The sequence below is a fragment of the Alexandromys fortis genome, unplaced genomic scaffold (assembly GCF_014885135.2).
Source record: "Alexandromys fortis isolate MF-2015 unplaced genomic scaffold, M_Fortis_MF-2015_v1.1 scaffold_10, whole genome shotgun sequence".
NCBI classification, from domain to species: Eukaryota; Metazoa; Chordata; class Mammalia; order Rodentia; family Cricetidae; genus Alexandromys; species Alexandromys fortis.
Genome location: NW_026067895.1, coordinates 3299230 through 3315439, shown reverse-complemented (window position 1 = coordinate 3315439; position 16210 = coordinate 3299230). Strand labels below are relative to the sequence as shown.

Genomic DNA, 16210 nt, shown 5'->3' with positions numbered 1-16210 from the left:
AAAATATCAGAATTATTCATAGACCAGTTTTGTTGAGGTTACTAATGACTACGTTTACTTGTAAGTTTTCCCCAGTATGCTTAAGATATCTTGCAGTGAACTTAGCTTTTTTTTTGCAATCACACTGCCTTTTTTCTTTCTCATTTTGTTTCAATAGGAATATGCTATATGTTTTCCCACAATCCCCTTCCTTCCTACCTTCTCCCCTCCCACCTTCCCCCTGCCATCCACTCTCCCAATTTACTCAGGAGCTGTACTTACTTTTTAATTAAGAAAAAAATTTTAAGAAAAAACATAAATAATAAAGGTTGTAAAGCTATATATATTAGAATTGCCTATATGTATCCTTGCCATAGAAAAGTAAATTTATTTACATATTTTCAGTATGGCCTATCTAGCTCAGCACTTGATAACAAAATAATGTATAGGTTTTTTCACCTGGGATATATAATCCTACTCAAAGAACCATGACAGCATCCATCATAATTTCCTTAAACAAGAAAATTATGGGAAAAATGTTTTCTTTTGCTTGTTAAATATTATACAATGATCAAACAGCGTGAGGCAAACTGTCACTGTGTTCTTGTACAATGTTTCTTTTTCACATGCTCCAATTTCCAAAGTTCCCATGAACCCCGTAAAGGAGTATCAAGCCACTTCCTCCATCAAACATTTTATAATGAAGCTGGAGTACAAGGACACAGGACTGATGAGTCAATTATCAGTGCAGTTAGTGACACAGCTTTAAAGCCGTCTGCCTTGTACAGTGTCTGTCACACAGAGACCCCAGGGGACGGAGGAGGGACAGAGGGGTCGAGGGATGGAGGAGGGGCGGAGTGATGAGCAAAAGAGCAGATGGGCTCACAATTTATAGGACTACAAAGAAGACTGATGGACAGCATTGGTCGAATTTCAGTAAATCTATTGGCTTTTTATTGATCTGATAATACTTTAGGAAGTATATGGACCAGCTAGGTGTTTGGGAGCTCAGAGTAGACGGGGTTTCATTCAAAAAAAGGAATTAGGACATTTAGAGCAAGAGATTTATATGGGAAAAATCAGTAAGGCTGAAGGTCCAAGATTTCCCCAGACACTGGAACAGAGGACCTTCCCTGGAGCAAAGGATCAGTGGGGAGGTTGCTTTCACATTTGCACAGCCAGGTATCCTAGAGAAATATGAATATTAAATAACCTGTAGACATGGGCAGCTATGGGATTTTTGCATAAAACAGTTAATGCAATAATTAAAAAATGTTTTAGGCAAATCAGTTATATGTTTAACTCTGTGTTGACTATAAAGATATAAATGTGGATATAATATATCTTATACCTTACATGTAAGATATAATAATAAGAATCTTATATATATAAGATATAATAAGATTTTAAGTATTCAGTGTGGATCTCAGAGTATTTTTAGAAGGAACTGAATATGTAGGTTTTGCTGTACCATCGGTAAAATAATTCTGTATTTGATTTTTTTTTGGAGACAGCTACATCAAATGCAGGTCTAGATCAGCTCATAATTTAATTGAAAACTAATGGAGGCTTTGAAGACAAGAAGCTGGTATAAAAGTTTAGAAGCTTCCAAATATTTTATGCATATAATTGAGTGCATTTTTATATGCTAAAAGAAAGATAATAATTCATGCCTTTGGGGATATTTAACCTAATTACTAGATATGTCAGAAAATTGCTATTTCTCGCATGTGAGCTCTACTTACACTGAGAAACTGTGTACATTATCACTTTCCTTTAAAGCTATTAGTAATTTTATCTCATAAAATCAATAATGTCATCATTTTTAATACAAATGGGTTATCAGTAGGATCTTGCATCAAAATGGTATGGGTTGGAATACAGCTCAACCTCTGACTCACTCATTTCCTTGGGCACGTGCCTCTCTGTGCCTCCGTTTCTCCATCCACGAGTGATGGTATCTTCAGATTGTTGAGAGGACTAAATATAAAATGTAGACTAGGGTCTACCATATGGGAACACATCATAAATGACCATTGTATTGCTAGTAATATTGCAGAATTGATGAATGATTATGTTGTGATTATTTGGTTTGCTTTTCAAGTCTTGTTGGAAAGATAGTCAGGATAGCCTCGGGTTATGTCTAGGGTCTCTGTTGAATGGCACAGTGAGTCAGTGTGGGTAGCGGTTGATCTGGCCACAGTAAAGCTGACCTGCCTCTTGCCTTCCACAGTGAGCCATCTCTATGGATTTGGACTGATGGATGCGGAAGCCATGGTGATGGAGGCAGAGAAGTGGACAACTGTTCCTCAGCAGCACGTGTGTGTGGAAAGCACGGACCGGCAAATCAAGTAATGCTTGCTGCCTGCCAGCAGCCTGACAATGCCCAGAACGAGGCCAGCACAAGTGCTGTTGAACATGGAAGCCAGACGCTTCTGTAGTTTCTAGTGTAGTTATAAAATCGAGATAGAATGTTCTACCCAGCCATCCTTCCAGGGGAAGGCCTGTATTAGTGGGCTGTTGTACATTTCCTGCTTGTCAGTGTCCTTGATTGATGGAGCAAGAATTCTTCAGGTCTTTATGGTCCTCAAACTCACCCACATAGTTCTCTGGAGAGTCTTGTAAAATAGATAGCGAATGCTATTGTACATCCCTCATTGCTGTGGGGCTCATTCTCCAGTGTGAGCTGCACGCACTCAGTGCCTTTGCAGTACCCGGCGCTATGTGAAGTCACTGCCAGGTGCTTGATCCAAAGAACTGCATTCATCTCAGGGGCCTTTCTGGAGTTCTTGGTTTTATCCTCAGAAGCCTCTGAAGGAAAACTTTGTGAACTATGTTTCTGGTTGGTGATGAACATACAGCCTTGTAATCCTATGTTAGAACTATGTTAGTAAGCATTGAAAATGGGACAAAGTTATGGTTTGGTTTGGTTTGGATTGGATTTAAATTTTTCCTCATTCACCTCTTTCACGGCACAGAGTGAGAAAGCAAAAATGAAGGGGAGGGGAAAGTTAATCGGTATTTATTTACCCAGCACATACTACAGACAAAAGACCTTTGGCTCCCCATCACTGGCATCTTTCCCTTTAGATGGCCCAGTCATTTGGGTGCCTGGCAGTGCTGGCCCTTCGTATCCAGGGAGCAGCTGCTGCCTGTGTCTTACTCTCATTTCAAGCCTCCAGGCCTGCTCACCTTGTTTCTGCTATGTGTTTTGTTCACACCCTGCCTCTCTCTCTCTCTCCTGCCAGGACCATTCGCCCCAACAGTGCGGTGCGCTCCATCTACAAAGCCTCGGGCTGCTCAGATAATCCCAACCATCACGTCAACTACCTGGAGCACGTGGTTGTGCGTATCACCATCACGCACCCTCGGAGGGGAGACCTGGCCATCTACCTGACCTCCCCCTCGGGAACCAGATCCCAGCTTTTGGCCAACAGGTACCTTCAGGGCCTCTGCTTCCCAGGGTGGTGACTGCAGCTATACTTGCTGTTCCTCTAGGTGAACAGATATTGTTGCTCTGTATTGTCATCCTGGGAACCAGTCGAGTTGCCCCCCCCTTGGATGCCATTCTCTCTCAGTAGGGTGGGAAGCTCCCCAGCGTCCATAGGCAGGGAAGGGTGGCATCTATAGTTGGGTGCTGAAAGGGTGCTGCAGAAGAGGCGAAGGCCGTTTCGTTTGGTCTTTGTTCTAGAAAGGACTTGCCGAGCACTGAGATGCAGCCCTATTTACGTGTCTAAGGACATTTTACACAAATGAGCCTCATTCACTGTGAGACAGCGGAGGGGAAAGCGACAGGAACATTTGCAGATGAGGGTAAATGGGAGCGTGGACTCTCAGGTCTTCGAGTACGCTCCATTTCTGTGCTTGGGTGTCCTGTGTTCTTCTGGCCATGGGGACCCCTCCCCGGGGAGGGACACTTAATGTTTTAACAATGAAATAAAGCATTGCCAGAGCCGGTATGTGCACATGTGCGTGGAAGAGATGTGAGGATTCCACTGCACCGGACCCTGAGGCGCTCCCTCTGTGCCCTCCGCCTGCTGTGGACACAGGGCCTCAGCTGCTGCCTACAAGCTAATTGCCCTACCTGCTTCAGCCCAGCAAACAGTACATGATTAATGGAGGCCTCCACAGCTGTTGTTACCAAAGCCAGGGCAGGCCTCGCTTGCTTGGTTTTTTTTGTTGTTTTTTTTTTTTTTTTTTCCTTTCTCTCTTTTCTGTGTCATTATTCATCTGAGTTTAACTTGAAAGAGTATCCTGGTGAACACTGGGGAGCTCAAAGGGGCTTCACCTATGCATACCTCTTAGGTTCCTAAGTTCCTCCTTGCCTTGCAGAAAGCCAGCCTCTCTGCTGCTGCTGCTGCTTGCTGGGAAAACCCAGCCCCCTCTCCTGGTTCCTACTGCTCTTGGCCATCTATTACTGACATTCCCACAACATGACTTCCCCCGAGGAAACCCACCAGCTGATGGGCTGTGGATGCCTTCACGGGCATCTGGTAGCCTGCAGGGTCGCTGGCTTCAGGGTACACATGTGTTCCTCCACATCTGCTGGGCTGTTTGCAGAGTGCTGAGTGCAAGACTACTCTAGAACTTGCATCCCTGACCTGCACTCAGAAGGTTCGCCTCAGCCCCCCACCCCTTGTTCAGGTTTGTGGCAGCGTCATGACCTGAGGCATCTTAAGGAGGTGTTCTCTCTGTATCTCCTTCTGAGTCCTGAGGGCATGCGCCATCAGAAGGCGGGAGCAGCCTGGAGGAAGCTGGAGGCACCTGAGAAACAGAAAAGTTGTGATGAAATGCTATCATCTCCAGCTTCTGCTAAACTCTTCCGAGTAGCTAGCCCTTTAAATGTGAAATAGTGCACCTGACCCCAAAGCCGCCCATGGCACCTCTGCCATGCTTGTACTTCTCCCTGGGAATGTCCCTCCTACCTAGGCAGCTAAAGCAAGACGGTTTCTTCTGCCATTCTCTCTGCCTGGACAGTCCAAGGGCTCCATTTTATTACAGGAACTCACTCCTCACTGTCTCTTAGTTTCTGACTTTTGGCTGGGAGATCTTGCGACCTATCCACTTGGCCTGAATTCAGAGCAGAGCCCCAACATAGAATGCAAAGAACAGAGTGGGGGGCAGGGGACAGGCACAGAAAGGGGTAGAGAGGAGTGGAGAAAAGCCCCGCTGTGCCCCTGGTGTCCTTCATGTTGGTCTCCAAGACAATTCTCTGCCTCAAGGAAGAGGTGACTCTGTCAGGATTTGGAAGGCATCTGTGTGCCCACGATTATTCCTGAGAAGAGTGAGTCATGGCCACCCCAGCAGAGTGTGGTGGTACCTGCCTTTAACACCAACTCTAGCGAGGCTGAGAACAGAGAATTGTGAGTTCAAAGCCAGCCTTGACGGCATAGCAAGGACTTGTCTCAAAAATTAATTAATGAATTAAAATAGAGAAGCAAAATTGAGCATACTAAGCAAAGATTACAATTAAAAAGTAGGAATTATAATTTTGAAGCAAAGTTTCTCTAGCCAAGCCCTTAGAGGTCTCCCGTACTCCTCGGGTGGCAGAGGTTTCCCATCTCATCCGTGCTCACCCTGACTGCTTACTAACCTGGCTGCCATTGTGGAAAACTCTCCATGGTTTTTTGGTCTTGTTTTTTGTTTGTTTGTTTGTTTTCAATTTGGTTTTGTTTTGTTCCTTTTTTTTTTTTTTTTTTTTTTTTTTTTTTTTTTTTTTTTTNTTTTTTTTTTTTTTTTGAGATAGACTCTCACTGTGTAGCCCTGGCTGGCCTGAAAGTGTTTACGCAGAACCAGGCGAGCCTTGAACTCACAGATCCACCAGCCTGTCCCTACAGAGTGCTCGGATTAAAGGCAAATGAGACACCATGCTCAGCTTGCCTCAGGATTTTGAAGTAGTCCCTCCACCCAGGTTTTCCTCACAGCCCTCTACAGAACCAAAGGGCTGCTAGCAGCTCAGACCCAAGGGGCTCTCTCCAGGTCATGGTCCTGTGAGCCTCCCCGCAGGCTCTCGATTCACTGACGAATTTCTTCCCAGTCACTTAGCCGTTGACCACTGTGGTTCCTGGACAGTCTGGTGTCCGCAAAGCCCTCGCTGTACAGTTACAACTGTGTGGGCTGTCTGGAGCCCCTCAGTGCCTCCCTGTCCCCACTGATGGGCAGCTCCTGTGGTGAACAGCTGTTGGGAGAATGGTTCACCCCAGCAGCTGCAGGTGCTGAGTGCTGGAAGGCATTCAGCAGCACGCAGAACTCCAGGCCGGTCTGAGCTTTGGGCCCCATTATTAGCCCAGCAAGCGGGCTCCCCTGGCAAACCACCACTGGTGATTTTGTAGATTGGAGCCACGGGTCAGCAGAACTGTCCTGGGGTGGACAAATGGCCGTGTTTTAACCTCTTCTTCTCCTGCCATCTCTGCTTCTTGGCCACTATCCCTGCCTACTCAAAAGCCAGACTGTGATTTCAGAGTACATGGCTTACTCCAAAGAGAATCTGGTGGGTTGAAGGGAAGCTGCTGGTTCTGGGACCCTTTGAAAACTCTTAGATGAGAGCACTATAGTGGTATATTATTTGTGTTTTAATAAATAAAGCATGCCTGAAAATCATAGGGCAAAGTAGCCATACTAGTCAGCCATACAGGCAGGGAGTGGTGGCACACACCTTTAATCCCCAAATTTGGGAGACAGAGGCAGACAGATTTCTGTTAGTTCAAGGCCACCCTGGGCTCCGCAAGATTGAATCTGTCTAAAAGAGAAACAGAGTCCACACAAAGGTGACCCCAACACTTGGGATCACACGCCTTTAATCCCAGCACGAGGGAGGTGAAGTGATGTGGCTGGGTGGAGAGAGGACAGGGGGAAAGAGACAGGAACTCAGTGGAATGTACAGTGTGGGTGTGGAGTTTTCTGGATTCCTGGTGACAGGATCTCACCCATTTTCAGTCTGAGTGAGGTAGAGGTAAGAGCCAGTGGCTGGCTGCTTTGCTTTTCTGATCTTCAGGTTGAACCCCAATATCTGTCTCTGGGTTTCAATACTGTGTACAATACTGTGTACAGAGTTTCCAGACAGAACCTGATCTCATCAAATTCTTCCATCCACTAGACTTGTTAGGATTATGGACAGCTCCTCTCCAGACCTCTCCTCCCATCAAACCGCATTTTAGACTTAGCCTAATTTGCTGGCTCTTTGTTCCAGTTTTTGGCCTCAAAATGAAAGCTGAAACTTTGCCTCCCTTCCTAAATTTGATTATGGAAACGTATCTCTGCTTCTAATTACAGTCTCAAGGAAAGAGAAGTTACATTTTGCAGCCTGCAAAGCCTAATGATTTTGTATCAAATGTAGTAATTATACTTTGAACATTTTTGTCACTGTCCTCCCTAAATGTTCAATGGGAAGCTGTTGACAGTGGTAGACATCACGGCATATAAGTGTATTTGTGGCCCGCAGCAAAACACTGTTTTTGCAATGATCCTGTTACCTTCACTCAGAGCAAGACAGAGCTGGCTTTCCCTTGATCCCGCTGATGTCTGTGTTTGAATCTAGAGAAGTAAGTTTCCTCATGAAATAGATGCATTATTCTCTGCCTCCCAAGCTCAGTGCAAGTGTTGAATAAGATGATGTACAGTATGTCCTTAACTGGAACCTAGCTTGGAAGCATTTAACAAGCGGTACCCTACTCAGACAGTGCTTCTCCAGACACCCAGCCAGGGCCTTATCCAACACTGATGCCTGAGTCCTGCTCACAGGGCTGATTCTGTGGTTCAAGGGTGAGGTCTAAGAAGCCTATTTCTAATAAGCTAGCTGAGATTAGATCCGCCTACCAATAGACCACCCCCTCAACCCCAGTTTAAAAGATCACCCAGATTTTCTTGGTTTTGTGTTACAAAATTGCTTAAATGTGGTATCATCCCGATGCTATGCAAGTAATTTGCAAAGGCATTTACAATGCAAAACAGACTCCTGAAGCAGAACCATGTACTCTATAGTGAAGTCAGTCTTCTGCAAAAGGAGGCACTTCACATACCCCAGATACCCACCAAAGGGCTAATGAAGGACTTCATAATATGCTTGTTGGAACTTGATATTTAAGGGGGATAGTTCCATTTAGATATTCAGAACCTCTCTAACATTAATACTAAAACAGTTCCTTTTATTTTTTTTGTTTTTTTTCTTTTCTTTCTTTCTTTCTTTCTTTTATTTATTTATTTATTTATTTATTTATTTATTTATTAAAGATTTCTGCCTCCTCCCCGCCACCGCCTCCCATTTCCCTCCCCCTCCCCCAATCAAGGCCCCCTCCCTCGTCAGCCCAAAGAGCAATCAGGGTTCCCTGCCCTGTGGGAAGTCCAAGGACCACCCACCTCCATCCAGGTCTAGTAAGGTGAGCATCCAAACTGCCAAGGCTCCCACAAAGCCAGTACATGCAGTAGGATCAAAAACCCATTGCCATTGTTCTTGAGTTCTCAGTAGTCCTTATTGTTCGCTATGTTCAGTGAGACCGGTTTTAACCCAGGCTTTTTCAGACCCTGGCCAGCTGGCCTTGGTGAATTCCCGATAGAACATCCCCATTGTCTCAGTGTGTGGGTGCACCCCTCGCGGTCCTGAGTTCCTTGCTCGTACTCTCTCCTTCTGCTCCTGATTTGGACCTTGAGATTTCAGTCCGGTGCTCCAATGTGGGTCTCTGTCTCTGTCTCCTTTCATCGCCTGATGAAGGTTAATATTCAAGAGGATGCCTATATGTTTTTCTTTGGGTTCTCCTTCTTATTTAGCTTCTCTAGGATCATGAATTATAGGCTCAATGTCCTTTATTTATGGCTAGAAACCAAATATGAGTGAGTAAGTACATCCCATGTTCCTCTTTTTGGGTCTGGCTTACCTCACTCAGGATAGTGTTTTTTATCTCTGTCCATTTGCATGCAAAATTCAAGAAGTCCTTGTTTTTTACTGCTGAGTAGTGTACTCTAATATGTATATATTCCATACTTTCTTCATCCATTCTTCCATTCAAGGGCATCTAGGTTGTTTCCAGGTTCTGGCTATTACAAACAATGCTGCTATAAACATAGTTGAGCATATACTTTTGTTGTATGATAGGGCATCTCTTGGGTATATTCCCAAGAGTGGTATTGCTGGGTCCAGGGGTAGGTTGATCCCGAATTTCCTGAGAAACCACCACATTGCTTTCCAAAGTGGTTGCACAAGTTTGCATTCCCACCAGCAATGGATGAGTGTACCCCTTACTCCACAACCTCTCCAGCAAAGGCTATCATTGGTGTAAGATGGTATCTTAAAGTTGTCTTGATTTGCATTTCCCTGATCGCTAAGGAAGTTGAGCATGACCTTAAGTGCCTTTTGGCCATTTGAACTTCTTCTGTTGAGAATTCTCTGTTCAGCTCAGTGTCCCATTTTATAATTGGGTTGATTAGCCTTTTACAGTCTAGTTTCTTGAGTTCTTTATATATTTTGGAGGTCAGACCTTTGTCAGTTGTGGGGTTGGTGAAGATCTTCTCCCAGTCAGTGGGTTGCTTTTTTGTCTTAGCAACAGTGTCCTTTGCTTTACAGAAGCTTCTCAGTCTCAGGAGGTCCCATTTATTCAATGATGCCCTTAATGTCTGTGCTGCTGGGGTTATACGTAGGAAGTGGTCTCCTGTGCCCATGTGTTGTAGGGTACTTCCCATTCTCTCTTCTATCAGGTTCAGTGTGTTCAGACTGATATTGAGGTCTTTAATCCATTTGGACTTGAGTTTTGTGCATGGTGATAGATATGGATCTATTTTCATTCTTCTACAGATTGACATCCAGTTTTGCCAGCACAATTTGTTAAAAAACAGCTCCTTTTAAAAAGACATTATTTTGACAATTTTTAATTGTGTGTGTGTGTGTGTGTGTGTGTGTGTGTGTGTGTAAGGTGCCCATAGAAATCAGAGGTGTTAGATCCCCTGGAGCCGGAGTTACAAGTGATTGTAAGCCACCCAACATGGGTGCTGGCACCTAAATCAGGTCCTTTGGGAGAGCAGTAAGTGCTCCTAACTGCCAAACCAGCTCTCCCGCCCCCAAAACATTCCTTATACATTTTCAGTAAGAAAAAGAAGGAAGCAAATAGCATGTTTTAAATATCAATATCATAAACAATCTGATATACTTGAGCGCAGTGAGAACTTGGAGCTGTCAATAAGCCTCTACCCCAAACTGTGACAAAGCACTTACAAAGTAAAAGAGGAGAGAAAGCCCTTCCAAGAACGCAGGCTGATGTTAAACTGTGTGATAAATACTGTTTGAATAGTAGATGGTGATTCTGAAATTAGGACCATTTTCAGTCTTCGAAATAATTATAACGCACGGTTTCCAGTACCCATAAAATGCCTTGTTATTTGGCTGCCACACCTTCTTGGAAGCTTGTTGTAGCTGTGATATATTGACTAGACTCTTAAATGAAAGGAGGGGGGGGGAAATCTCCTACTAATTATATGAGTTATTTCCTGATGTGCTACACATAATGGCAGGCTCTTCTAGCGGGCTTCATCCAAAGTAATTAGTTTGAAAACCTCTCACCAGCATAGGCTGGGGCACCATCTTAATAAGTGGGTGTAATCTGTGCCAGTTGCACCTCTCATTTCACTGAGCCCACAATTAGGAAGTCAATCGTGACAGAGCAGACTTCTCTGTGCTATAGCAGAAGTGGATCTGGACACAGTGATAATCGGCTCTGGCTTTTAGCACGCCGGCTCTGTTGTTACCATCTTATCCACACTGCTAATGTTGGAGTGTCATCTGTGTCTGCTGGTGGCGCAGCACAGGTATGCAAAGTGGGCATTAGACTTCTGGGGTGGCCAAAAAAAAAAAAAAACCCTTTTAGAATCTCTTTAACGGGGTTTTGCAGCTGAATATTTTATAGACAAAATACACTCCCTGCAATGCCAAGCTAATCTACAAGCTACATTCACTTTTCCTACTAAAAAGGAAAGAAATGCAGTTTTAATTACAATGCTAATGCTGAAAGACAAAAATTATCCAAATCTTGAATCAAAACCAGAATATATCCCATTTAAACTACTGCTGCTTAGGAAGGCCAAGGTAAGACTGATGTACATGCCCAGTTAGCTGACGCAGAAATCTTTGTCTGTCTCGTTCCCCACCAGCTCTTGGCAGAATGTCAACGTGTGTCTAGCTGCATTTTCATTCCTTGACTTTTAGATTCCCATGAAATTAATGAACATCACAAATCTGTAAAGCGGAGAGGCCAGGAAAATGCCTGACCATATATGCCCAGACAAAGCAAATACATTTCTCAACTTTGAAACAGTTGTCTGAATGTGATATTACAAGTATCTCTACTTGGCATTTATTCTTTGTTCCAAATGGGATCTGAAAATGATCAGCAGCAAGGGACTGATTTCAAGAAAGGATCACAAGGAAGGAACACAGGGCCTGCCAATCCAGCCAGCCAGGAGCTGACCCCTGAACAATTAAAAGTTGACTGAGATTTTGGAAGCAAGTCAGTGGCCTCAAATCTCCTTTGCAAGTTTTGATCTGCGGCTATGAGCCCAATGTCCTGTCTAAACTGTTTGAGCCTTGCTTTCAAGTTCCTTCTTGGAGGAATAGTCTGTGACAACTTGCCTATGGTGCCCTCAAATGGCATAGTAAGCTCCATGGATTGATTAGAGTTCAAGTTAGGGCTGCAACATAGAAGAAAGGAGTCGTTCTAACTGTATTCCCCCCCCCCAATATTCCCCGATAGCATCTGAAACAGCTTCTGGTCCCTGCTTCCAAGCTGGTCCCTTTTGATAACTTACAAACATCCCCCTTTTAAGAGTGCAAAATCCCGGGTGGTGGTGGCACACACCTTTAATCTCAGCACTCGGGAAGCAGAGGCAGGCAGATCTCTATGAGTCTGGAGCGAGCCTGGTCCACAAGTTCTAGTTCCAGGACATCTAGGACTGTTACACAGAGAAACTCTGTCTTAAAAGAACAAACCAAACAAGAGTGTAAGTCAATCACATAATGACCCGAGAAGTTCTTGGTGATGTCCAGTTTTAAGTCATAAACTCGTGAGATGAACCCTGTTGTTCAGCGGATTGTAGAATCTCCACTTTATCCTCCTTGTTCTAGCGAGGGACAATTACTGTGGGGAAGTGCTCCTGTTTAGAAGATACCATTAAAGAAATAAGGCACAGGATGTCACGTGGGTCCTGTTTAGGGGCTATCAACTCTCTGTTCAGAAAGTTAAACCAGGTAACATACAGCTACTCCTACAGGACAGGATGAGAGGCTTTCACAGGCAGATTGAGTTTATTGCCAGCCATTCACTGCACCAGTAACAAAGCATATTTGCATGTTTCCAAAAACTAAGCTATCTTCCAGAAGAGGCTCCATTGACTTTGGTTTCTTTCCGGCTCTCTGAAATTACTAATTGACCATGGGACAGCTGAAGAGCGCCACTTGATTGACCCTTTCTTTCTTGCAAAAGGCACAGGAGCACTTGGGTGGTGATTTTACTGCCTGTGGATTTTCTAGAAAATATTGCTAAGTCAGCCACTTACCCTACCCACACAATCCAAATGCACGCCTCTGAGCCCTGCAGCTTTAGGAAACAGCTACCACTTTGGAGGGAATCCCAAACATATTGACAATGTTTCTTTTCCTAAATCGGGTTTCTAACAATAGTCTTTAAGGAGATGGGAGCAGTTCTCTCTGGTTTTCTGGAAATACACATTTTCTCCCAGGGAAGAGCTGCATAGAAGGCCACATGGCTACCGAAATCTTTGTCATCTTTTGTTCATTTGTAGTCACTTCTTTGTTATCTGATGTATAAATGACATGTCTATTTTTTTTCTCTGTGCAGCCCTGGCTGTCCTGGAACTCATTCTGTAGACCAAGCCGGCCTTGAACTCAGAGATCCACCTGCTTCTATCTTCCAAGTGCTGGGATTAAAGGCAGGAGCCACCACCGCCTGGCCTGACACGCCTATTTTTGATGTGCTCACTTATACATTAGCTCTTAATACCTCTTGATTCTTGGTAGAAATTCCATTAAATTTATTGTGCTACGTGTTTTGTATCCTCCACATGACACCAGAGGAAACATCTCTCTAATTATCTCAAATAGAAGAAATATTTCAGATAAGGAAATATAAAACTTATACAAATTAGAATCTCCAAAAGAGAAGGATCCCAACTGGGATTCCAGATGAAACTCTAGATCAAATGAAATTAATAAGCAGAAACTTTGCCTTTTTTGTTGTTGTTGGTTGGTTAGTTTATTTATTCTTGAGGCAGGGTCTCACTGAGACTCCTGCAGCTCACTGGCCTCGAACTCATAGATCTGCCTACCTTGGCTTTCTTAGTATAAAAACCTTAACTTTTCTAAGAAAAACTCTGTGAGTTTTGACAAATCTTTACTGCTGCATGACTGCACACCACTGCTTCTGAAACCTCTCACTCGCAGCATCCTCCCCTGCTTCTTGCATTGTCTTCTCCCAGGTACCCAACAACTGTTTCTTACAGTTCTTGCCCCTTCTAGGACGTGTATGGCTTGAGTCATATAGCGCATAGTCTTTGCATCTGGCTTTTTGTGTGTCAAGTGGTGTTTAGGAAATTCATAGGAGCATGTCATACTTTGCTTATTGACCAGTTTATGGGGGCTTTAAAAAGGGCTCAGAAGCTCAGAGCAGGTACACTCCAGTCATGAGGACCACAATTAGGATCCATCACCCATGTATCAAGCCAGTTATTCCAGCAGTGCCTATACCCCAACTCCAAGGTAGGTGGAGACGGAAAGATCACTGGGCTTCCTGGTTTCCAGCCTAGCTGATAAAAATTCAAACCCTGACTCAGGAGGGTACCTTCCTCAAAAGGAACAGGCAGAGAGTGGTGGAAACTAGCTAGTACCAACTTCTGACCTAACAACACACAAACACAAAAATGTGGCGCAAGCACACAGACACAAATGAATAAATAAATCTACTAGTCGGTGGTCATTAAAATTAGCATGATTTTTAGTTAATTTTTAATATATATATGTATATATATATATATGTTTGTGTGTGCCCATATGTGTGAGTTTATGTGTCCCACATGCAGACAGGTGTCTTTAGAGGCCAAATAAGGACATCAGATCCCCTGGAACTGGAGTTACAGGCATAGGGTGCTAGAAACCTAACCTGGGTCCCCTTGACAGGTTTTGACAGTTATGAGCATGATGTGGAGTTCTTTCTATGCTTACGTTTTCAGTTCAGGTGGATTGATATCTAGAAAAGAAATGGCTGGGCTCATTTGTGTAGAGTGCTCTTTGAACTTCATTGGAACTCTGACGCTGCTTTCCAGAGTCTGGGTGCCATTTGTCATCCCCACCCCCGGTATGAGAGACTCTGGTTGCTCGGCACACATCAGTCTTGTGGACAGAGTCTTAACCCAGACTTCTGTTCCCTCAATGGCTGGCTAGCCCTTCCAGTTCACTACATGGCTAGACCCTGGCCTGCCTCTTTGTTGTGGAACTGTGATGCTCTCCATGGGTTGGCCATTGGTGATACCCGAGATGAAGACAGTTAGTATGTGACCACGGATGCTGATAAATACCAACTACTGGTCATGCTTTTGGCTGTCCCCTCAGCATATTTTTTATTAATGCACACACCAAAAAGATGTTATGTTTTTTTTTTTCAGGCTCTTTGACCATTCCATGGAAGGGTTTAAGAACTGGGAGTTCATGACCATACATTGCTGGGGAGAACGGGCTGCTGGTGACTGGATCCTTGAAGTTTATGATACTCCATCTCAGCTGAGGAACTTCAAGACTCCAGGTGAGAAATCATTTCAAATCCATCTGTGTTGTAGAAGGAAATGGTGGACTACATTTGAGCCAAAGAATGTTCCCCACTGGCGCTACCAGATTGACTTGGTCATAACCTCGTAAAGAAAAAGGATCTGTTTACCTTACGGTTCTGGAGGCTCATTTAGCAGCCTACTTTGCTCCAGAACTAATCCACTCCTGCAGGATCCACTCACTCTGAGAGACCACCATTAATGTATCCACGGAGCTGGAGCCCCATAGCCTAACTGCCTTCCAGTAGACCCCACCTCTTAAAGGTTTGACTCCCCCAACTGCACATAAACCCATGAGGGATGTGTCACAACCATGTCCTGACAGAACTCCTGGAGCGGCGTCACCATTCTGTGTGTGAGTCATTTCATACACACGTTGGATTATCTGTGCATCTTCTAGTCCTCAAGTCCTCAACAAAATGGGATAATTTAATAACATGAAACCAAGAGCAAACATTTTGGTATAAAGGAAACACAAATCCTGTAGCACCTACATCTGACCCTCTTTTATGTAGTTTGTAAAAAGCTAAACTTGTTCGCCTGCAATGCTGTAAATTTCATTATGGGCACATTAATTCACAAGAAAAGAAAACTCTTTTAAATGTACAGTCTGGAGATTACCATAGGGGATCCTTTCCAGCCCTCTAAGATTCCATAATTGCATGTCAGTTGACCCCCTTCATGCCAGTGTGTGTATTCATCATATATTAAAGGGATGCACAGACAAGGGGAACGTGCATTGCCCACGATAGGACACTGGCAGTATCTGACTCAGAAATGAGTCAAGTTGCTCGTAAGCATGCAGCTCCCCACCCATCCACAGACCCCTCTTCATGCCTTCCCTGGTGCTCTGTCCATTTGCAGAAGGGCCATACCTGAGAGACACTTCAGGACTTCCAGCCATGTTCTGACTAAGAACATGACCAACAAGATAGTCCATGACTGTAACTCACATCCAGTGAGCTGCAGAAAGCAGAGGTGCTCAGGAGAAGTTGGGGTAAAGCTCAGGTTCACCCCCGCTTTGCCTGCCTGTCAAGGAACAGGAGACATCCATTTGGACCATTATGCTTTGAGTATCTTGACCCTCAACTGTTCCATGTATACAGTTCTATACTGCCAGGTAGGATCTAAGGCTCTATAAATAGGGAGGCCGAACCCTATGGTGTGTCCAGGTGGAGGCTTGAGAGATGGCTTAGCAGTTAAGAGTGGCACTGTACAATCATAAGGACCTAAGCTCAGATCCCAGCACACACCTAACAAGCTGGGTATCCTGGCATCTACATACCTGTAACCCCAGGAACAACTCTAAGAAGGAGAAGAGACAAGAAGTCATCAAATAAATCACCCACACCCGGTGGCCATTCTCTTCTCCCCAGTGCTTATGCATGCTGCTTAAAATTCTGACACCAACAGCCTA

General features: G+C 44.3%; 1 protein-coding gene across 4 annotated transcripts in view; it reads left to right on the top strand.

The window, feature by feature from the left end:
- Pcsk5 (proprotein convertase subtilisin/kexin type 5) overlaps positions 1–16210 on the top strand; it is a 411377-nt gene that overhangs the window by 242791 nt on the left and 152376 nt on the right. For all 4 annotated transcript variants that reach the window (XR_007594733.1, XR_007594738.1, XM_050158819.1 and 1 more), the window contains exons 11-13: positions 2213–2330; positions 3228–3416; positions 14635–14771. Coding sequence is in view for 2 of the 4 variants with exons in the window: in XM_050158819.1 (XP_050014776.1) it covers positions 2213–2330; positions 3228–3416; positions 14635–14771 (444 nt within the window). In the remaining 2 variants the exon portion in view is untranslated. The remainder of the gene's footprint in view (positions 1–2212; positions 2331–3227; positions 3417–14634; positions 14772–16210) is intronic.